Raw genomic sequence first — 23,765 nt, forward strand, 5'->3', positions numbered from 1 at the left:
AATTTTCACAATTTGCTGCTCTCCATGCTTTTTTTAGTTAACATTCAAACAAATTATTCTTCTTGTTGTTATTTCCTTTGCAAAGCTATGAGGAATAAATTGACATGGGTGATAGTTCTAATTTGGAAAATTTTAATAAAGTAGGAAATGGCTTAGCACATCGCAATGTGTGGTGTGTTCATAGTTTTGCAGACACGCATAGAGTTAGTAATCATATTTATCCCTTAATTATGGTTGTTGCTTGTAACAGTGAGTTGTGTGTGTGTGTGTGTGTTAACATGTATTGAGTATACTAATCATATTTTAGCATATATGACACCTTTAACTTGTAACTACAGTTCGTAATTACTTTCTGAAGTGTTCCATCTGGATTTAAGGAATAAGGCAAACTACTAGCTATATAAAATGAGAAAGAACTCCTTATATTATTCAACCTATCTCTTGTTGATCAAGAATGTGGTAGTAAATGGTGTAAAGCCACTAGAATACTGGAATTTGGTCTTCCTTGGAAACAAGTGTTGTATATCCTTACAATGGGAGTTAAAAGGACCTAATTTAGGCTTCTTAGCATGTGTAAGCATTCATGCTCCGCTATTCATGTCTTACTTTAAGGTTTTTCGTAATTAGTCGTATTTATCATCCTGTTGATGGGTTGGAGAAGAATGGTTGGTGAAAGTTTCAATTTTCAACAAAATTTTGGTTATGAAAGCATTATTGGCTCCCTTTTCAGATGTCGGTACTCCATATTGTTATGTGTTAGTAATATAAATATTTCTTGAGAAGTAGAATTAGGGAAACTAAGATTAAGGTTCTAGTGTGATTACTTTTTACATAATAGACTAATAGAGAACTACATTGTACACCTTTTAAATGCACTTTGTAAGGGGGAAACAAAAGCTTTTTATGATTGCCTTCTAGTTGGATAGTTCAATCCTGCTCTAGAGCATGGTGTGTTTGTGATTTACCAATTACACAACCTATCCAAAGGTTTCTTGTTATTCCTCTTTGATCTACTATAATTTTCGTGTAGTCCTAAGGTCTAGTGGTTGTGCTACTTTAAGAAAGCAATTTCCACAAGGCAAGTGGACTCTTATTTTCACCTTGGTTTTATTATTATTATTATTATTATTTCACATTACAACATTGACTAAGAAGATTAGAGGAAAAGCTAATGCTTGCTGTGTCTCCATATCTTGAAGTGGACTTCTTGAGAACTCTTCCGTGAATTTTAAGATAAAACCAAAAGGATATTCATTTTATTTGTTTGACATCTCTCTTCCCTTTAGCCTAAATACAAAGATCCCATCCCAGCTATATATGTCTCACATTCCACAGCTTAATATTGGTTGGTTGGACACCCTACCCTGTGGCTCCAGTGTTAGTTGACTTCATAAGGTGGAGGTCACCACATCACAACATCAAAGGGCATCCATGACACAAATCTGACTACCAATCCTTCTCTTTTGATTTATATACCATGGGCTGATCCTTTCTCTACCCACTCAAGATATGAAGATATATATAACTCACCCCTGTTCTTTCCCCCATTAAGTGTAACTCAAACTAGATGTCTTGGAATGGAGTAGGTACCAACCTTGTTTTCTTAATTGTCAAATAATCACTCTTTTGTCTACCCTCGGAGTTATGGATCGAGTTTTTGAAAAGAAACAAAAGGAGGCTATAGAACAACTAGATGCTTTGTTAACAGATCCGTTGAGCTCACAGGAAGCATTGGAATTGATATTCCCAAGAGAGAGGACAAAGGTTCTAAAGGAAATGCTTTTGTGTGGTTATCAGCCTGATACAGAGCCATTTCTTTCAATGATGCTACAAACACTTCATGCATCTAAGTTGCTAGAATTACGGCTCAAAAGTAGGATATTTATTCCAAATGGAAGATGTATGATGGGATGTCTAGATGAGACGAGGACATTGGAATATGGACAGGTATTTGTTCAAATTTCTCGCTCTGTTAGGCAGCTCTCTAATGATTTCTCCCATATGGTTCGCACCAGCAGCTCAAACCCGAACAATTTAATTTTGGAGGGTGAGGTAGTTGTTGCTAAAAATCCATGTCTGCATTTAGGAGATGTGCGTGTTCTAAAGGTTGTTGATGTGCCGGCTTTGCACCACCTGGCGGATGTTGGGCTTTGTGGAGCCTAGTTTTGTTTGATCCGGTTCGACGACCTAACCTGACCTGAATAATATTGCGTGGTTTTTAATGGGAGATTTATTGAGGCTTGTTCCATGGAGTGGAGGCTTGGGCCGATAGGCCCAAGCCAGAGCGCTCATAGACAAGCCTTTTGGGGGTCCGGGGCCAACGCCCTAGGGAAAATTTTTTTTGGCCCATTCAGCCCATTGTGGAACCGACTTTGGTGATTAGGGTTACTATTGTGAGTCGGTTTCTGTGTTTTTAAATAGAGAAAAATTGAAGCCGCACTGTGTATTGTACTTTTCCTTAATAATAGTGAAATCCCTACAACTCCGTGGACGTAGGCAAATTGTCGAACCACGTAAATACTGTCTTGTGCATGTGATTGTTTTTCTTTGGCATGTGTTTTTTCTATTTTTTTTTGGTTTCTCACAGGTTGGGATTTTGAGTTAATTACTTGCAACTGATATCAGAGCCTAGGGTTAGGTTTGAGTGGGAACAATGGCAGAGGAAGCAGGAAAGGCGTCTGGAATAGAAAAGTTTGATGGCACAGACTTCGCGTATTGGAGGATGCAGATTGAAGATTATCTCTATGGGAGGAAATTGCATCTGCCTCTTTTGGGGACAAAACCTGAGGCTATGAAGGCTGAGGAATGGGCGCTTCTTGACAGACAGGTTTTGGGAGTTATTAGGTTAACTTTGTCTAGGTCTGTTGCACACAATATTGTAAAGGAGAAGACCATAATAGATTTGATGAAGGCTTTGTCTGGTATGTATGAAAAGCCGTCCGCAAACAACAAGGTGCATCTAATGAAGAAATCGTTCAATTTGAAGATGGTAGAGAATGCATCAGTAGCACAACATTCGAATGAATTTAATACTATCACAAATCAATTGTCATCTATAGAAATTGATTTTGATGATGAGATCCGTGCACTGGTCGTTCTGGCTTCTTTGCCAAACGGTTGGGAGGCAATGAGGATGGCAGTAAGCAATTCTATGGGAAAGGAAAAGCTGAAGTACAATGACATCCGAGATTTAATTCTGGCTGAGGAGATGCAGGTGAAACCTCAGGATCTGGTTCTGCCCTAAACCTTAAGACAAGAGGAAGAGGTAATGACAGAAATTCAAATTGGGGTAGATCAAAATCCAGAAATTCTAATTGGAACAGAAGCAAATCTAGATCAGGCCAACAAGTACAATACTGGAACTGTGGGAAAATAGGTCACTTTAGGAGGCAATGCAAAAGTCCTAATAAGAAGAATGAAAATAATTCTGCTAATGCTGTAATAGAAGAGGTACAGGATGCATTACTTCTTGTAGTAGACAGTCCACTTGATGATTGGGTTTTGGATTTAGGAGTTTCGTTTCATACCACTCCACACCGAAAAATCATTCAGAATTATGTTGCAGGTGATTTTGGTAAGGTGTATTTGGCTGATGGTTCAGTCTTGGATGTTGTGGGTATGTGAGATGTCCGAATATTGTTGCCCAATAGGTCTGTTTGGTTACTGGAGAAGGTTCGACATATTCCTGACTTGAGGAGGAATTTGATTTCTGTTGGACAACTTGATGATGAAGGACATGCAATACTATTTATTCGTGGTTCTTGAAAGGTTACAAAGGGAGCTAGGGTATTAGCTCGTGGAAAGAAGACCGGTACTCTATATATGACCTCAAGTCCAAGAGACACAATTGCAGTTGCTGATGCAAGGACTAATACAAGCCTATGGCATCGCAGACTTGGTCACATGAGTGAGAAAGGGATGAAGATACTGTTGTCAAAAGGAAAACTATTAGAATTGAAGTCCATTGATTTTGACATGTGTGAAAGTTGCATCTTAGGAAAGCAGAAAAATGTGAGCTTCTTGAAAACTTGTAGGACATCGAAGGCTGAAAAATTGGAATTAGTACATACTGATTTATGGGGGCCTTCTCCGGTTGCATCCCTTGGAGGTTCAAGGTACTACATCACTTTAATTGATGACTCAAGCAGAAAGGTATGAGTTTATTTTATGAAAAATAAATCTGATGTATTTGAAACTTTTAAGAAGTGGAAGGTCATCATTGAGACAGAAACATGTTTGAAAGTAAAATGTTTGAGGTTAGATAATGGAGGAGAGTACATTGATGGAGGGTTCAGTGAGTATTGTGCTGCATAGGGAATTAGGATAGAGAAGACCATTCCTGGGACATCATAGCAGAATGGTGTGGCTGGGCGCATGAACAGAACTCTCAATGAGCATGCTAGGAGTATGAGGTTGCATGCTGGACTACCAAAAACTTTTTGGGCTGATGCTGTTAGCACTGCAGCTTACTTGATAAACCGAGGACCATTAGTTCCCATGGAGTTCAGACTTCCTGAGGAGGTTTGGAGTGGTAACGAGGTAAAGTTTTCACATTTAAAAGTTTTTGGTTGTATTTCTTATGTTCATATTGATTCTGATGCTCGTAGTAAACTTGATGCAAAGTCTAAAATATGTTTTTTCATTGGCTATGGTGATGAGAAATTTGGCTATAGGTTTTGGGATGAACAAAACAGGAAAATCATCAAAAGTAGAAATGTGATATTTAATGAATAGGTTATGTACAAGGACAGGTCAACTATAGTGCCAGATGTTACAGAGATAGATCAAAAGAAATCTGAGTTTGTTAACTTAGATGAATTGATTGAAAGTACTGTCCAGAAAGGGGTGAAGAAGATAAAGAGAATGTAAATTCACAAGTAGATCTGAGTACACCTGTAGCTGAAGCTCGTAGATCTTCTAGGAACATTAGACCTCCATAGCGTTATTCACCTATTTTAAATTATCTCCTGTTGATTAATGGTGGTGAGTCAGAGTGTTATGATGAAGCCTTGCAAGATGAGAATTCAAGCAAGTGGGAGTTAGCCATAAAGGATGAGATGGATTCCTTGTTGGGGAATCAGACATGGGAACTGACTGAATTGCCAGTAGGAAATAAGGTTTTGCACAACAAGTGGGTATATAGAATAAAGAATGAACATGATGGTAGCAATCGTTACAAGGCCAGATTAGTTGTTAAAGGATTCTAGCAGAAGGAAGGCATTGACTATACAGAAATATTTTCTCAAGTTGTGAAGATGTCAACAATCAGACTAGTACTGGGAATAGTGGTTGCAGAAAACTTACATCTTGAGCAGTTAGATGTGAAGACGACATTTCTTCATGGTGACTTGGAGGAAGACCTTTACATGATTCAGCCAGAAGGGTTCATTGTTCAGGGACAAAAGAATCTAGTCTGCAAACTGAGAAAGGACTTGTATGGCCTAAAACAAGCTCCTAGATAGTGGTACAAGAAATTTGACAGTTTTATGCATAGAATTGGGTTCAAGAGATGTGAAGCTGATCACTATTGCTATGTTAAGTTTTTTGACAATTCTTACATCATATTATTGTTGTATGTGGATGATATGCTTATTGCAGGGTCTAGCATTGAGGAGATTCATAATTTGAAGAAGCAATTGTCTAAACAGTTTGCAATGAAGGATTTGGGAGCTGCAAAGCAAATCCTTGGTGTGAGAATCATTAGAGACAAGGCTAATGGTACATTGAAGCTTTCACAATCAGAGTATGTGAAGAAAGTTCTCAGTAGGTTCAACATGAATAAAGCTAAACCAGTGAGCACGCCCTTGGGTAGTCATTTTAAACTAAGCAAAGAACAGTCACCGAAGACAGAAGAAGAAATGGACCATATGAGCAAGGTGCCCTATGCCTTAGCTATTGGCAGCTTGATGTATGCTATGGTGTGCACAAGGCCAGACATTGCACATGTAGTAGGAGTTGTGAGTAGATTCATGAGTAGGCCTGGAAAGCAGCATTGGGAGGCAATTAAGTGGATTCTGATATATCTGAAGAGTTCATTAGACACATGTCTTTGCTTTACATATGCAAGTTTGAAACTGTAGGGTTAGGTAGATGCTGATTTTGCCGGTGATATTGATAGTAGAAATAGTACTACTGGGTTTGTTTTTTACTTTGGGAGGTACAGCTATATCATGGGCTTCAAATCTATAGAAGATTGTTACTTTGTCTACTACAGAAGCTGAGTATGTTGCAGCAACGAAAGCTGGAAAGGAGATGATTTGGCTACATGGTTTCTTAGATGAATTAGGTAAGAAGCAGAAGATGGGCATTCTACACAGTGACAGTCAGAGTGCAATTTTTCTTGCTAAAAATTCGGCTTTTCATTCAAAATCGAAGCATATATAGACAAAATACCACTTTATCTGTTACCTTGTTGAAGATAGGTTGGTAATACTTGAGAAGATTTGTGGATCTAAGAACCCGGCAGACATGTTGACTAAAGGTGTCACTATTGAGAAGCTGAAGCTATGTGTAGCTTCATTTGACCTTCTAGCTTGAGGACAGGAGGATGAGTTGCAGGGATGAGGGGATTGTGTTTTTTGGAGGATTGCGGTTGATGTTGGTGATTGAACTAGTCTCCAAGTGGGAGATTTGTTGGGCTTTGTGGAGCCTAGTTTTGTTTGATCCAGTTCGACGACCTAACCCGACCCGAATAACATTGCGTGGTTTTTAATGGGAGATTTACTAAGGCTTAGTCCATGGAGTGGAGGCTTGGGGAGATTGCGGTTGATGTTGGTGATTGAACTAGTCTCCATGTGGGAGATTTGTTGGGCTTTATGGAGCCTAGTTTTGTTTGATCCGGTTCGACGACCTGACTCGACTCAAATAATATTACGTGGTTTTTAATGGGAGATTTACTGAGGCTTAGTCCATGGAGCGGAGGCTTGGGCCGATAGGCCGAAGCCGAAGCGCTCACTGACAAGCCTCTTGGGGGTCCGGGGGCAACGCCCTCGGGAAAATTCTTTTTGGCCCATTTAGCCCATTGTGGAACCAACTTTGGTGATTAGGGTTATTATTGTGAGTTGGTTGCCGTGTTTTTAAATAGAGAAAAATTGGAGCCGCACTGTGTATTGTAATTTTTCCTGATAATAATGAAATCCCTGTAACTCCGTGGATGTAGGCAAATTACCGAACCACGTAAATATTGTCTTGTGTATGTGATTGTTTTTCTTTAGTGTGTGTTTTCTCTATTTTTTTTGTTTCTCACAGGTTGGGATTTCGAGTTAATTCCCTATAGCGGATTGTGTTGTTTTTCTGCAAAAGGGAAAAAGTTAATAATGTGATATCCCATAGTAGATAATTCTAAGGCATGAAATCCTCTAATATTTGCACAGAGAGATTCACATACGTATGGAGTTTATACATAATCCTATACCAGTATCAGTTTATACACATTTATGTATACCTTTACTTACTTACATATACATGAATATGTAAGATATATAATGAGCCATTTGTACTTCTATGTTGCATGCATAGATATAATATGTATCTTATTTAAATGATATGCAACATATTCTCCTCCAGTAGGTAAATGACCACGATGGTAGCTTGTCTATTTGTATGTCCATATATAATATGTTGTTATCTTACCTTATTTTATATTAAGTTTGCAGACATACAATGTCCTTTTTCACCATTTCTGGGATAGAAAAAATCTAACGTTTTTGGCATTCCCATCAAATAATTTTATGTTGTACTTGCATACTGGGATTTTGTGTTATTTGTCTTTATTTGTTCTCTTGCCTTGGCAAGACACCTCCTAATTAAATAAATAAATAATTTACTAACATTAGTTGAACAATTGTATTAGACCTCATTCAAATGAATGTTTTGGGAGTGACTTGGATGGAGATTTGTACTTCGTCTGTTGGGACCTTGATCTTATTCCTCCCCAACAAATTCAACCAATGGAGTATATTGGAGCAAAAACTAAGCCACTTGATCATAATGTTACAATAGAGGTAATTTCACTTTATATGTAGTAACAAGCCATGCATATTTTGTGCACACCACATTTTAATTTGCCTCTGCAATTAATATATGCATAAAACTGCACTATAAAAGAAGGGTATAATAGCTCTTTCTGAACAAATGTTTATTCATTTGCTTCTACCACTCGATGAGAATACACCTTGTTTCCATCATCTAGCCTTTGCGATTTGGGTTTTCTATATGTTAAAGACAATTAAGCATTTGGTTTATATATGGCTGTGTATATTCTTGTGCATCTAATGAGCAGTCATTTACGATACTGTTTCCGAACTTTTTTTATATCAAGAGGGAAAAGTATTGTTTCCATACTCTAAAACAATTATCTTTTCTATTCGTGTTATATTATTCGCCAATGCGTTGTGTTCTTTAATAATATTAATGAGCACAAAAGAATAAGCTAGGCACATATCACATATGCTTGATCGAAACACTCTTTTTTGGATATTTAGGATCATTGAGAAAAGTCTGCAAAAAATATGTTTAATTTTGTTAAAGGCTCTGTCTTGCTATCCGGGAATTAGTTTGGAATCTGGAAATTCTAAGCATGAATTTCCTTATCTTGATCAAATCTAGAAATCCCAGGCCTTATGGTCATTCCATTTGTTCTTCCTGAGATTTTGAGTGATAGAGAAATCTAGGCTGGAGTGAGTCATACTTAATGGTATTAATTCTCTCTGCTAGGTAGTAATGCAGCACACGTTCCACACTATGCGTTTAAAGATTGCATTGATTCCTCATATTTTCCATTCCATTTGAACAACATCCTTCTATACCTTACAAAGCATGTCACCTTTGTGCTACAGGAAGTTCAAGAGTATTTCGTCGACTACATACTCAACGACCGTCTAGGAATCATCGATGATGCCCACATTGTCTTTGCAGATAGTGAGCCCCGTAGGGCAATGAGTTCTAAATGTATTAAGCTTGCAAAACTACACTCAAAAGCATCGGCTTGGTACCATGTGACATATCACTATAGCTATTGGGGCTACTGCAATGAGGGAGTGAATAGAGCTCATTTCCTCAGTTTTCCATGGTGTGTCTTTGACAAGCTTATCCAGATCAAGAAGGATCAAATGAGTAACATAATAGCTTGAGACATGTTGGAATTGGAGCGTTAGTTAAGTCATGAATTGATCTTGGATTGAGAAGTTTAGTATAAGATCCTAAGTATGTATTTAAGAAATTTGCTTGTTTAATTACTATATATCCTTGCTTATTGTTATTGGTATATGGTTGTTGATAAACTACATGTAAATGCTCCAGGCAGATTTTTGGGGCTATAAATTATGATTCAATTCCTGTTGGAAAATTATATATGTATGGTTTCTTGTCATATTTTCTTATTCTTCAACATCTAGTGGTGCATTCAGATCCATTTCTCCTTGTCAATAAAGCTTGATACTATTTGAGCATATGCTTGACAATATCTTGGCACATTATATCAGACGGCTCATATGTCAAGATTCATGCCCGGATGGTTGATAAACGAGGTGGTACGAAGGGAGGGGCCCTGGTCCGACGTGTATTGCTGCTATTGTGCTGTGCAAATGTAAAATTTCATAGAATGCCCAAACTTTTGCTATTAAGCCTAAACTAAAAGTCAAGTAGTGACTTAGTCCAAACTTTTGGTTTGGTGGTGCGTTGCTCCTAATTGTAAGAGCATCAACATCACTACATCAGGCTAGATCTTGGATGCTAAAAATATACTCCCTCCGTCCCACTTTGTTTGTCCTCTATTCCATTTTGGGATGTCCCAAAATATTGTCCTGTTTCTAAAAATAAAAGTCATTAGTTTACTAATATTCCTATTATACCCCTAAGCCTTATTAAGAATAACTCATTTTAAAAAAAAGCTGATAAATTTATTTAAGGGTAGTTTTGTAAACTTATACATTTTTATAAGACAAACAAGATAATAAATGATGTTCCCTTAAAATGTTTGACTTTTCAAACAGGACAAACAAAGTAGGACGGAGGGAGTAGCTAAAGACCCTAAAAAATCTCACATATCAGCCTGTTTTTCCTCCTTTTTCTCAGGCCGTGCCTCTTAGATCTGGGTTGTTGCGGTTTGTGTTTGTGAGGGAGAAGGTGGTTTTGTGTCTGGTGATGGTAGTGGTGCGTCTATGAAATGAAGGAGAAGGTAGTGTTGTACGGGGAAGAGAATAAAAATATTTATTTTTGGAGATAAAAATAATATTTAAATAAAGTAGAGAAATAAATGTTTAGAGTGATGTATGTGGTTGTTTGTTAAATAGCAGAGGCTGAGTTTTTTGGGTTAGTTTAGCTAAAATTCTTATTGAGGTTGATGTAAATGCTCTAAGACCTTTGTTTTATATGAAGTTGCTGAAATTTCCCTAAAAAAAAAAAAAAAAAGTTTAATTGAAAAAATGTAACCAAAAAAAAAAAAAAAAATGCTGTGTATCAATGTTTTTAGAACTTAAAAGTTATAAAAAGAAAAAAAAATGATAGAAAAAAATTTTAAATGAAGAAAAAAAAAGTACAAAAATTATTGTTACCTTTAAAAAATGTTAGGACTTTTATATTATTTATGTAGTAATTTTTTGTTTTTGTTTTTTATATATAAAATTGTGTATACAACAACAACAATAAATCTTAATTTCAAATTTTAGTGTTGGCTATAAATTGTCATTAGATTAGTTGGAGTTTGCCACATATAAAATTATGTAAGTAATAAAATTTGGAAGTAATTATATAATAAATTTATAAATTGATATTTTTTCAAGTTAAACTATAAAATTATAGACCACAAAATGATTACTACATGGTTTAAAAATGTTATAATTTAATTATTTTATAAGTTCAACAAAAATTTATATAAGTTATAGGCTTATCTAATTTCTAAAATTATTATAAGAGGATTAAATAATTTCCACTCTAAAAAAATTACAACACAACTCATTTAGATTTAATAAAATCTAACAAATAGATACAATTTAATCGTTATGATATCTTTTTTTTTTTTTTTTATGGGTAATTAAACATTAAATTATCACTTAATATTCACGTAAGTGGTATTTTATTATACAAATTTGTATTAAGTATTTTATATATAATGCATGTGTGTTGTGTTCTTCCATAATGTGTACAGAATTACATAGGCATGCAAATGTATAAATGATAAGGTAAGGCGAAGGACAACTAAAGCATATCTAAGGCTCTCAAGCAAAGAGGGTATCTCTTGCATTCAATTAATATATGCATCTTCCCTTTTATGATGTCTAGGTGGAGGAAGTTGGAAATATACTTATTACGTGTATTTTTCTCTTATAGGAGATTAAAATCATTCAGCATACAAACATACAGCCAAAAGAATACAAGGGTCAAGATCAATTGGAGCATGGTTTTTGAAATATTAAATAAGTCAAAAGAGTATGAGAATAAAAAAGGGAGGAAAGAAATTCCTTTAAGCCAAAATTGGAAAAATCCTGATATGGAAACATCCTGCACTATTTCAGTATTTTTGTCATAACTTCTTAGAAAATTATTAGGTACTCCCGGAATATCATAAATGCGTACTCCCTCCTCTCACATGAATGGTGGGTCCTACCATAAATTTAATTAATGGGACCCACCATTTATGTAAGAGGAAGGAGTATGTAGTTATGGTACTCCGGGAGTACACAATAATTTCCCTAACTTCTTACAAAGATTTTTGATTGACCTGATTCTTATGGTCAAGGAAAGAAGACTCAAATATCTACAACTTTGTAGTTTACTACAAATTCCATAAAAATATTTTTGAAGGTCAAAAGTGGGCTGGAAGCAAGGGAAATTATTGTGTACTCTCGAAGTACCATAAATGCGTATTCCCTCCTCTCACATGAATGGTGCGTCCCACTAATTAAATTTATAGTGGGACCCATCATTCATATGAGAGAGGGGAGTATGCATTATGGTACTCTAGCTAGGAGTACCTAATAATTTTCCTGGAAGCTGAAAGTAAATAAAATTCCGAAAATTATGGGATTCCCATCCTAAATTTGAGGGATTCCCTTTTTCTTTTGATGGGGACTGAGGTTATAGGAGGGAAAAACCGTAGAATGTTTTTCATCTTTTATTTTATTTGTTTTTAGATGTTTAGCATTGTTTTTATGGATTTCTTTTGCATAACTATGTATGGCTAAACTAAATCTCTAGATAGGGTTAAAGGTGAAACCTAATATTTTTATCATGTGTTTTTGGGATTTTCTATGAGCTTTCTATGGATTGATGATTGAATTTTGAGATTGATTTACTATTTGGAATAATTGCATGTTGACAAGTTTTTTTAGATATAATATGATTTTTATCTATATCGACTGTTTGAACTCCTTGATTAGTTATGATTTAAGAATATATTGAATGCTTAATCTCCCCAGTAACATGACAATTGAATGATTTGCTCAATCACTCATATTCAATCTATTTTATACCTTGTTTGGGTACTTTATATTGTTTTATCTTCTGATTAGGTGATTTGGCTCTCTTCCCTAATTAAGTTAAAAATAATCCAAGTTCATATGGTAAAATATTAGGTGGATCCTTGATCCCTAGTGTCTTCTCTCCATTAATTTCTCTTAGATTTATTTTGCTATTTTCAATTTAGTTTCAATATGATCTTGCTCCATTTATGGGTGGAAAAAAAAAAAAAAAAAAAAAAAAAGGAAAAAAGAACAACTGTTTTTATTTACTACTTAAAAATAGAGGTTTTGACATTAGTGTTAATCATTCCTTGTGGATCAACCTCAAACTCACCGAGATATTATAACTTGTGAAAAATTTGCACTTGGGTTTGCATTATTTTAATTGCAACAGGAAATCTAAAATTGATTTAATTTTGTGGGTTTTGTTTAGTTTGAAATGGAGATGTGGGTTTACATTAATTGTAGATTGCAGTTCCGTTTTTCCTTTGCAAGTTGTCTATACGATGGATGGTGGCCATGGTGAGTTGTTTGAGGTCGACATTGATGGTTAGCTTTGTGAGTTCTATGGGTGCAACGATTTCCTCCCTAGGAAAGGGGAGTACGCCTTAACTGAGTGGACCGGAATGGAGAAAAGATGGAGTCACCACCTAGATTAGGTCTAGGAACCATAAATATAGCACTCTTATGTGGAATGACTAATCTTACTACCAGAGTATGAGTTTGGAGTTTAGGTGTGGGGATGGGAAGCTCTTAGACACTTAACCCCATCCGACCCGTGGGTTGGCTTCCAGTCATTGTGTCTTACGACTTAATCTCATTATAGGTTCATTCAAAATTGTTATCTATACTCACACACACACACTAGCATACATCTAGCAATCAACATGGCATCAATCATCCTAAAACCCTAACATACATCTATCATGGCAAGTCATATCAAACCTAGCATACATCTATCATGCATATCATATCATTTCATCCAAGGTAGCCAACAAATAAGATATCATCAGGGCAGAAACATAGACATGGCAGTAAGGTATTAAAATCAAATATAACTCAAACATCTAAACATAGTATCCAAGCATCAAACAGACATATTAATTGTGTTCATCATCCAAAATGCATGTTCATGTGAATCCATGACTTACCTCACTTACCTTACTACATCACAGCACCTATGCATCAATGGATGGACATGTGAATGCATGTTTATGGCAAAACAAAGAAAACATTAAAGGGAAACCCTAATCTAACATATGAAGAACAAACAAGTAAACAGAGAGACAGAGACTCAAAAACATAAGACAGTGTCAAAACAGAGGCATATTACATGAAAAAAAAATAAAGAAATAGAAGCAGAAAACTCAGATTAAGGTTTCTAGGCAGGAGTATGCGTGCACAAATATAAGCCTGCGTGCACGAGCTAGTTGTATTCGTACGCATGCTTTGAGGATGTGTACACATGCAGAAGCATGCGCACGCATACATGCCTCAAACCTTAACCCAGAAACTAAATGTAGAAAAACAGAGTGGAAACTTAAAACAAAGAAACTAACAACCTAAACATGCTTCTAATATAAAAATAAACAACCTAAACTAAAAACAAAGATATCCAAAACAAAATCTATTCCTAAACATGCATTGGATCTAACAATAGACAAGAACAACACTTAACACAACAAAACATGTTTATCAATATATCCAATCATTCAACTCTTCAATCAAAACATGATGAGACACAATAAAACAAAATAAAACAAAGCAAAACATATTTCTAGGAATATATAACATATAAATCAATTAAGAACAACAAGAACACAAGTTATAAAAAACCCTAATCAAGGAAAATCCATGAAGAGAGACTCACCTTACTTATGGAACACAACTTGATTGATATTTAACTAGCCTCTCAGTGCCTACACAACAAGATTCAATGAGATATCAAAGCAAACAGAAGATTTCAGCATTTTATAGATAATCACAACTCAAAAACAAGATTAGTTTTGAAAAAGTTTTGAGAAATCCAAATGAAAACAAGTTTCTGCTTTAAAACTAATTAAAGAGAGGTTTTTTTATGATTAAAAAACGTGCTTGGCAGCTATGTACAAAAGATGCAGAGAAAAGAAAGAGTTTTTTGGAAGAGATTAGGTCAAAAATCCACTCTCTCTAGCTAGGGTTTTGATTTGGAGGCACAAGGTTGTATTTATATGTTTAAACTAGGGTTTTCAGACTCATTTAGAGGGTTTTTGACGTTTCAAAGGCTCTAAGGGCCAGCCCACATCAAAGAATGATGTTTTGGGCCCCTAAAACTAAATTTATAGGCTTCTGGAAAAGGCCTTGCATGCGCAGGTTTGGGGATGCACATGCATGCATGCTCCCTACGCACGCATGTGTCCTCAGAAACCCTAATTTTGACTGTTTTGATGGCCCAACTTCAAACAACCATAACTCACTTAATATAAATCCAAATTAGGTAAAATTTATGTTCAAATTGAAGTCCAAGATATCCACTTTCCAATACTACAAACTTCACTCAAATACTCTTTGTGGATCAAAACTTATAGTAAAAAGAGTGAGCAAAAGTCATTTTTCAGTATCGTTTTTAAAGTGATTTGAGCACTTTTGAGTTATGATTACTTCCAAACTATCAAAATAACTTCAATTACCTTTTGTAGACATGTCAAGCTTATCATTGGGACCGAAGACTAAAATTTATTAACGGGTACAAAATGCGGTATCTACAGGTTCGTCACTCTTAGTTGTTTGGGTTGCTAATGATGGTGGCCAATGGCATGGGATTACAATGGGTTAGTGGATGACGATGACTGTGGTGGCTGGGTTTGTAATGGTTGGTGGTGGCTGTCTTTGCAATGGTCGATGGTGGCTGGGTTTGTAATTGTTGGTGGTGGCTGGTTTATGATGTGATTATAGTGGGTAGGTGGATGACAATGATTGTGGTGGCTGGGTTTGTAGTGGTTGGTGGTGGCTAGCTTTGCAATGGTCAGTGGTGACTAGGTATGTGGTGGTTGGTGGTGGCTGGTTTATGTTTGCATTCTCAAATGTTTAGACCACAACAAACACTTGCCAAACACTTAAAAATGAAAATATTTTACTTTGAGACAAACGGAATGTAAATAAAACTTTTAAATACATTGAAAAATCTAATCTAGATTTATTTCTACATATTCCATAAAATTTGGCACCGTAAATATATATATATATATATATATAAAAGCCAACTATTGTCCTAAATTTTATTTTTTGAAAAAGAAAACTACCAACCCATCCCTTAATCAAACGCAAATTCATATCTCAAACCTAACTTCCCAGTTCCCACTAAGTCGATCATCCCACGTTTTTACTTATTATTTTTTTCTTTATCATTTTTTCCTTTATCAAGTTTTACCTGCTTCTTTTTACTCTCTTTTTCTTTTCGGTTTCCTTAGCAATAACCAGTTATTTATTTATTTATTTTATATATAAATGTTATGTACAATTTTTTTTTTCTTGAACATATCTACTCATCTGTTTCCGCTAATTTTATACTCTCAATAATGAGCATTTTTTTAATTCCACGTTTCTTTCTATCTTTATCATCTTTTCCTTTCTTCCGCAAATTCTAAAAAACAAATCTAATCCTATACATCTATTCACACATTCCCACTATCCTTTTTTTTTTTTGAAACCGAACAATTCATTCATTCATTAATATGTAAAAAATCTTGATACAAAGCATCCACAACAGGTGGTGGAGAGTCTTCCATCCAATACATTTCATCACTAATTGTCCTAGCATGTCGAGCTAAAAAGTGTGCAACCATATTACCACCCCTTTTACACTAATTTCAAAAGAAGACAATCACTCAAAATTCAATTAAGAAGTTATGAACATACCATTTGTTTATAATAAATTTCATTATATTGCTTTCTCTTTACCTTTGTTTTTCTTTGTCTCTATTTCTTAAATTGCTCCACCGCATCCATAAAAGTAGGCACTGCATGAATGGAAAATGTGTAAACTTCAAACTGGAATAAATGGAAAATTAAAATACTAAACCCTCCCAAAAAAAAAGACCCTCCTCGTAAGCATGAAGCACGTGTGATGTGACTAGTTAATATAATGATGTAAGAAAGTTTTATTTTTTGAAAGGGACAATAATGCCCCCAATTTAGTACCCCTTAATTACATAAAATTTTCTAATAAAGTTCTTTTTTTTTTTTTTTTTTTTTGAGCTTATTTTGATGGATCCTACACAACAAATACCATTCCTCTTATCTTATACCCCTTACACTTTCAAATTTCAACAAATAAGCAATCCACAAAGTGTATCTAAATGTACTCTCTTAACTCTTTTTTTTTTTTTTTTTTTTTCTTAGATACTCTCTCAAACTAAACACTACGTTTTTTTTTTTTTTTTTTGGGGTGGGGTGGGGGGGGGGGGTGGAGAGGCTAGTTTTAGAAAAGGCCATCTCAATCTCAAATATCTTAAAAATGAGGTGATGCTTCACATGGGCATTGCATATGGTTCTAGTAATGAAATCTTCAACACTAAGCCCAAGGTGATGCCAACTTTCCAACGCAACCAAAACAAAGTTTTGGGTAAGTTTTGAAACTAGAATAAGATCTTTATATATATATATAGAAAGAATAAGATCTAGTTTATTCAAAATAAATGTGAGCCAATCAATTTACATTACTCCTAAAAAAAACAGATGCTCCATTCCTATGCATCCAAAACATTGTTTCAGAGTGTAACAAGATGCCCCATTTAAAATACTAAGGCGCTGTTTGGTCACCATGTTTAAACACTAGTGTTTAGTGTTTAAACACTGAACACTAGTGTCCAAAAACAAAAACAAAAAAATGTGTTTGGTGTACCAGTTCTGTCCCTGTTGTTTGGAAAACATTGTTCAAAAACCAATGTTATAAAACCCATTTTTGAAATCAACTCCGGTTAGTTTTTAAACAATAAACACTAGTGCTTAGTGGCAATTCCGTAATTATATCAAACAACAAACACTAGTGCTCCGGTCAGCTTTTTCATACTTTCATCAGTTTTTTTAAAATGTTTTGGCTCTCTCCTAATTTATGGGCCCACCATGTTCTCTCTCTTAATTTAAAATATATTTATTTTGTACTTTAGTCAGCTTTTTTTATTATTCAAAACACACATACTAAACACATATTTTATATTTTTTTGAACATTGAAAAATGTTGTTTAAACCATGATACCAAACACATTTTTTTGTTTTATTCACACTAAAAATACGTTTTTCAACAACACTTTTTAAACCACAATTTTCACATCTTTTTAAACAACAATTTTTGAAAACTATGTCCAAACGAGCCCTAAGTATTTAGTACGTAGAGGAATAAAGGTCAATTCAATCTCATTGCCCTTTTCGTTCAATTCTTGCACAGCAAGGAGGAATTTCCCTGTCACGCATGGGGAACAAAAGTTACTCCCTCTCTCTTTGTTAGTTTTAGTGTAGCTAGCGAAGCCTTATGACTGATTGGTCCACCTCTATAAGGGGTTTTGTCCAGCCTAACTGAAAAAAAAAAAAAAAAAAAAAAAATTTAGAGAGTCAAGAATGGTTTTAGAAATTAGAAATTTAGAATTAGACCAACATGCCCATTCTATTTGAAATCGAGTTAGCTAATAAGAGCATTCACTGGTGAGATTGTATATATTGAAAGCTCGAAAATGTGTTAAAAACACAAGAGCTGTTTAGACACCCAAAAAAAAGTTACAACTCAACAGATTTTAAACTAACTTAATTCTAATTGCGGAATAGTATAAATGCAAGCGGATAAATAGTGACGGAACTACACTTGGGCTGGGGGGGGGGGGGGGCATGGCCCCCCTTAAATTTTGAAAAATTAACTAGTAGTATGTATAGGCTATACAAAAATTCTAACTTTTGACCCTAAATTGTATATACTTGCCCCCCTCCCTAAATATTTTTATAAATTGACCCATGAAATTTCCCAAATTGTTTTAATCAAACCATCCCTTTGCTGTGTTGCCCCAAAAATATCAAGAAAATCCATTAGACAAACTAACAAAACAATTCATAAACTTGGATAATTAGAAAAACCTTTAGACAATCACAAATCTAGTAAAAAAAAAAAATATATATATATATATATATATTTATATATATACCAACAAGATAAGTACAAATGACAAATCCTTAGCAAAACAATCCTTTAGTGCAGCACCACCACCATCATCTTCTTCTTTGCCCGGCTGCATTTCTGCTGCCTTCTCCTTATTTATATTTTTTTTATTTTTCTACAAATATGATATTATGATGTGTATGCATTTTTTTGGTTAGCTAAAATCAACACTTGCGAAATTTTTTTTTGGTTATGCTTGCCCCCTTCAGGTTCAAATCCTGGTTTCGTCCCTATGGATAAACAAACAAGATACTCTAACACATATTCATATAATCACAGCAGTAAAATGAAATGCAAAAGAGTAGGGAAGAAGAAAGCAAACACAAATAATACGCCGATGTGTTATCGAAGAGGAAATCGAAGAACTTGGCGAAAAACTTCTCCACCGCCCTCCAAGCGGTAATCGATCCATTAGGCAATCAGTTGGGATACATGGGTTAGCAAGAGACCCTCTGAGCCTAATATACCCTTGTACCTAAGCCCTCCAAGCTCCTACTCTAAGAAGGCTTCTTGGAACCATGTCTTGTCTAGCTCTCCGGATCCTACAACAAGCTCCATGTTGCATCTGCCATCATTGGCTTCTTCCAATGCTTCCCAACAACACCAAAACCTCACTTGACACTCTGAAAGGGTGTGGTAAATGTTTGGGCTATCAACCTCTCAATGGTATGGAAATGGAGAGGTAAGAGTTGAGGAAATCCACAAGCTTATGTGTAGAGATATATGGGTATTATAATCTCTAACTCTCAAGTTGTTTGGCTAGGGTTTTCTCTCAAAAGCACTCCTTAATATTTGTGGGTAATGTGGGTATATATAGTGTGGGTATAGAAAGTATGTATCAAATAGTACAGTCTGACAGAACAAAATGTTTCGTGGGTGTCTCACGGGAAGGCCTTACCCGCGAGATACTCACGAAACACAGCTGTCTCCATCTGTACTGACTCTTTGCATTCCAGTCATGTGCAAGGCACATGCTTCACTTCGCGGGAGGCTTAGTTGCGAGCTACTCACAAGAAATCTTCTGGCTTCAATTGCTTGAGTCTTCACACTCTTTCTTTCTATCACACAACCCTTACAATCAAATCCCACAATAAATACATGGTACAAAAGATTGAATAAAATTACAATTAAATTTGGCACAGAATAAAAGCCAACAGAATACATATTTGTAAATCACAACTTTACATATATGAACTAGTAGGGTCCGAGGATTCGCCTTTAAAAAATTAGCTGATATTCTAAGCAATGCATTTTTGAAAAATTTATAAGAAATTATTTTAAAACTCACTGGGTTTATCAATACTATTATTCTTAGTCACTATAGTCTCGAGTCAACGAAGTTTGTTAGTAAAACTAAATTCAAACTAAACCATAGTCTCTAGTCATATTTCAATTGCAAGACTAGGTATCCTTTGTTATATAGTGTAAGAAGGGGACGGAGACAAATACATTTACAATGTTTGAGAAATTATTGACATCAACATAAAAGAAAAGAAGTACCACCGTCCATGTTGTTTATTAATTACAAAGAATATATATTTATTCATTACAATCCAACCCATTACCCACATGTTTACAATGAATAAATAAATACATCAAATCTCATCTTTTTTCATTTTTTTACACAATTACATTTGGTTAAATTAAAAATGTAAGATGTATACAAATTGAAGGGATAAAACACAATTACAAAATAAAAATTGTAAAACATGAAATAAAGAATATGCCTAGCAATTGAAATTTTGAAATTGGTAGAGATTTATAAATCCCAAACACCCTTTCTCATCACTGGTAAACCAAAACATAATTTGTCATGGTTTGACAATACCAAAACACATAAACCTAACAATCTCCCCCTTTGTCAATCCATGACAAAATCTCAATACAATAATAAAAAAATTACATAAAATGAACCCATATTCAAATACACTAGCCTAATCTTTAAAAAAAAAAAAAAAAAAAAAAAAAAGTCCCAAGAAATCATAGCATAAACTAGAATTGACTGTCTTGATTGGCTCCATACTAGTCTTCCTGAAAGCACTTAACAAACACATTATGCGCACTATGTGGAAAGCAATGACAAATAATAAACAAGTAAAAGTTCAAGATTATGTATACAATATACATTTAAAAATGGGTGCACAACCCCAAAGTACATATTGCTCTCCTACTAAGCAAATAAGACACATTTCCTACTTAAACAAATATGTATTACTCCCCTTAACATGTAGAATCTCTAAAAACCACATTTTCTCCCCCTTTTTGTCATGATTGACATGGGGTACAAAAAGCTATAGAGTTTCACAAGGGAAACATAAAGATGATCAAAGGGGCATAAAGAATCCATAAAAAAACATGAATAGAATGACAACAAGATACTATGGAAACGAAGGGGACACATACATGGAAAGCAAACAAATAAAACCCCCCCCCCCCCTCCCAATGAAGCGAAAATTATATGATGTACCCGACATATATGCCGGGTCTCTCACATATAGGCGGGCCCCACAGTGTGTGGGACCCACAAGTCTGTGAGTGACCCAGCATATATGCCGGGTACACCATTTTTAAGGATGACCTCGTCCAATGGTGGATTGTGTAACAAAACAAACCGTCCACTCGTGGACTTAACAATTTTAAGGCTTCCTAATGGGAGGAACTCGTCAACTTGTGGATTTATAATAAACCCGTCCATTTGTGGACTTCATAATTTTAATGCACCCTAATGAGGTGAATTCGTCTACTTTTGGACTTAATAATGAGCCCGTCTATTTGTGGACTTTGTGATAACCCTGTCCACTTGTGGACCTAGTATTTTCAAGGTTGAACTCGTCCACTTGTGGACTTAAATAATCTCATTTCGTCCACTTTGTGGACTTTGTAATAAACTTGTCCACTTGTGGACTTAAGAATGAACTTGTCCATTTGTGGATTTGATAATTTTGAAGCATACTCATGGGATAAACTTGTTCACTTTGTGGACTTACAAAAGTAGTTTTGTAGAGGCAAATATATATGTAGGTCATATCTGAATAACTCCTCTTATTATGATAAACGCGTGCATAAGTAAAAAATTGTTCTTAAAAAGGATAAAAAACCTACCCTTTAGGGCTTAGAAAATACTGTAAGCAAAATTTAACAAAAAGAAATAAACTAAAAATGAGGAGTGTCGCCCTCCTATTGTCATCTATTGGTAGTATTTCTTGAGATGCTTGATCTTCCATGGATGGTGCAACTTTTGTCCGTCTAGCGTCTCCAGGTGGTACGTGTCTTTCCTTTGCCATGAAGCGATTCGGTAGGGTCCCTCCTAGTTAGGACCGAACTTTCCTTGGGTGGGATCTCTAGTGGCGTCCGTCACCTTCCTCAAGACGAGGTTTCCAACCTTGAAGTCTTTATGTCTAACTCTGGAGTTGTAGTGCTTGGCCATGAGGTCCTGGTATCGCATGAGCCTCTGTTCAGCTGTCGCCCTAACTTCATCCACTAGGAAAAGCTGTAGATGCATGGCCTCGTCATTCCTCCTTTCATCATGATTATCCAACCTATAGCTTGTGAGCCTGACCTTAGTTGGGATAATTGCCTCGCTTTCGTATGTTAGTCGGAACGGTGTCTCCTCCATGGGTGTTCTGGCTGTCATTCGATATCCCTGAAGGAGTCTTTGTCTAATTGTTTCCCATTATCTGAGACCAAGATCCTAGGGATCCCATACCTACAGATAATGTTCCTCCAGACAAAGCTTCTCACGTTTTTCTCTATGGTGGTGGCCAAGGCTTCAACTTCTACCCATTTGGTGAAATAGTCTATGCCGACTATAAGGAAATTCAGCTGTTGTATTGCTACTGGGAATGGGCTTATGATGTCCAGTCCTCATTGAGTGAAAGGCCATGGGGTCGTCATTGGGGCGACTTCTTCTATCGGCTGTCTGATGATGTTGTTGAACCTTTGACATTTGTCGCAGGCTTTGACATATGCCTAGGCATCCTTCTGCATAGTAGGCCAATAGTATCCCGCTTGAATCAGTTTGTGTACTAATGACAGCAACCTTGAATGGTTCCGCAAATACTTTCATGGACTTCTCTCATGACATAGTCCACTTTTTTGTGGCTTAAGCATCTTAGGAACGGGCGGGAGAAGCCTCTTTTGTATAAGATGTCCTTTATTAGGACGAATCATGCTGCTTGGACCTTCAACTTCCTTGCAGCCTCTTTACTGGTAGGTAGTGTGCTGTTTTTCAAGTAGGAGACTAAAGATGTGGTCCAGTTGCTTTCAGAACCTATCTCTTGCACATCGATGGGATCTATCAATGGTGAAAGCTGAATAAAGAAAAGTACCTTGACGAGGATGATCATGTGTTCTGCTGATGCAACCTTGGCAAGATGATTGGCTTGCTTGTTTTCTCCTCTTGGGATTTGAATAATCTTAGCCTGTAGGTCGTCCATCCTTTTCTTTACTTGCTCTAGGTACTTTTTCATCCTCTCAACCTTACATTCGTAATCACCGTTCACTTGGTTTGTGACGACCTGGGAGTTGTAACGAATAACCATACTCGTGGCCCCTACTGTTTTAGCGAGATCTAGTCCTGCTATTGGCGCTTCGTACTTTGCTTCATTGTTGGTTGTAGGGAAGTCGAGACGAACCATGCATTCAATCTCGTCCCCTTTGGAGAACGAAGTACAATACCCACTCCACCAGCTGCTTGTTGGACGATCTGTCCGTGTGTATACTCTATTAAGGATACTCTTCTGCCCCCTAGCCTTCCATGTTAGTGAACTCCGCAATGAAGTCAGCGACCACCTATCCCTTAATGGCAATATACGGGTGGTATTGTATGTTGAATTCGCTCAACTCTATTGCCTATAGTGCCATTCGTCTGGCGGCTTCAGGATTGCTCATTGCTCGCCGTAGGGGCTTGTCAATTAGGACGATCACCATGTGGGCCTGAAAGTACGGCTTGAGCTTGCGGGCCGCTGTAACTAAAGCGAAGGTGAGCTTCTCCATTGGTAGGTATCTCTCCTCTACACCATGGAGTACCCGGCTAGTGTAGTACACGGGCTTCTGCACCTTGTCTTCTTCTCTAACCAATGCTGCACTAACAGCAGCTAGGGATACGGCCAAGTAAAGGAACA

At 36.0% G+C, this 23,765-nt stretch overlaps 1 protein-coding gene across 1 annotated transcript; it reads left to right on the forward strand.

Annotated features, from left to right (window-relative positions):
• Window positions 1-1,905: 1,905 nt before the first annotated feature.
• On the forward strand, window positions 1,906-22,671 carry LOC115980827 (probable RNA-dependent RNA polymerase 1). The gene is made up of 5 exons (XM_031103038.1): window positions 1,906-2,152; window positions 7,277-7,308; window positions 7,851-8,003; window positions 8,838-8,989; window positions 22,338-22,671. Exons 1-5 carry the CDS (start codon window positions 1,906-1,908, stop codon window positions 22,669-22,671), a joined length of 918 nt encoding a protein of 305 aa, XP_030958898.1.
• The last annotated feature ends 1,094 nt before the right edge of the window (window positions 22,672-23,765 follow it).

Source organism: Quercus lobata, chromosome 3, assembly GCF_001633185.2.
Source record: "Quercus lobata isolate SW786 chromosome 3, ValleyOak3.0 Primary Assembly, whole genome shotgun sequence".
Taxonomy (NCBI): domain Eukaryota; kingdom Viridiplantae; phylum Streptophyta; class Magnoliopsida; order Fagales; family Fagaceae; genus Quercus; species Quercus lobata.

Coding starts and splice junctions, on each gene's coding strand:
- LOC115980827 (XM_031103038.1), top strand. CDS start 1,906: ATGGGATGTCTAGATGAGACGAGGACATTGGAATATGGACAGGTATTT. Junction 7,309..7,850: donor TTTTTCTGCAAAAGGGAAAA/AGTTAATAATGT, acceptor AACAATTGTATT/AGACCTCATTCAAATGAATG. Junction 8,990..22,337: donor CACTCAAAAGCATCGGCTTG/GTACCATGTGAC, acceptor CCAAGATCCTAG/GGATCCCATACCTACAGATA.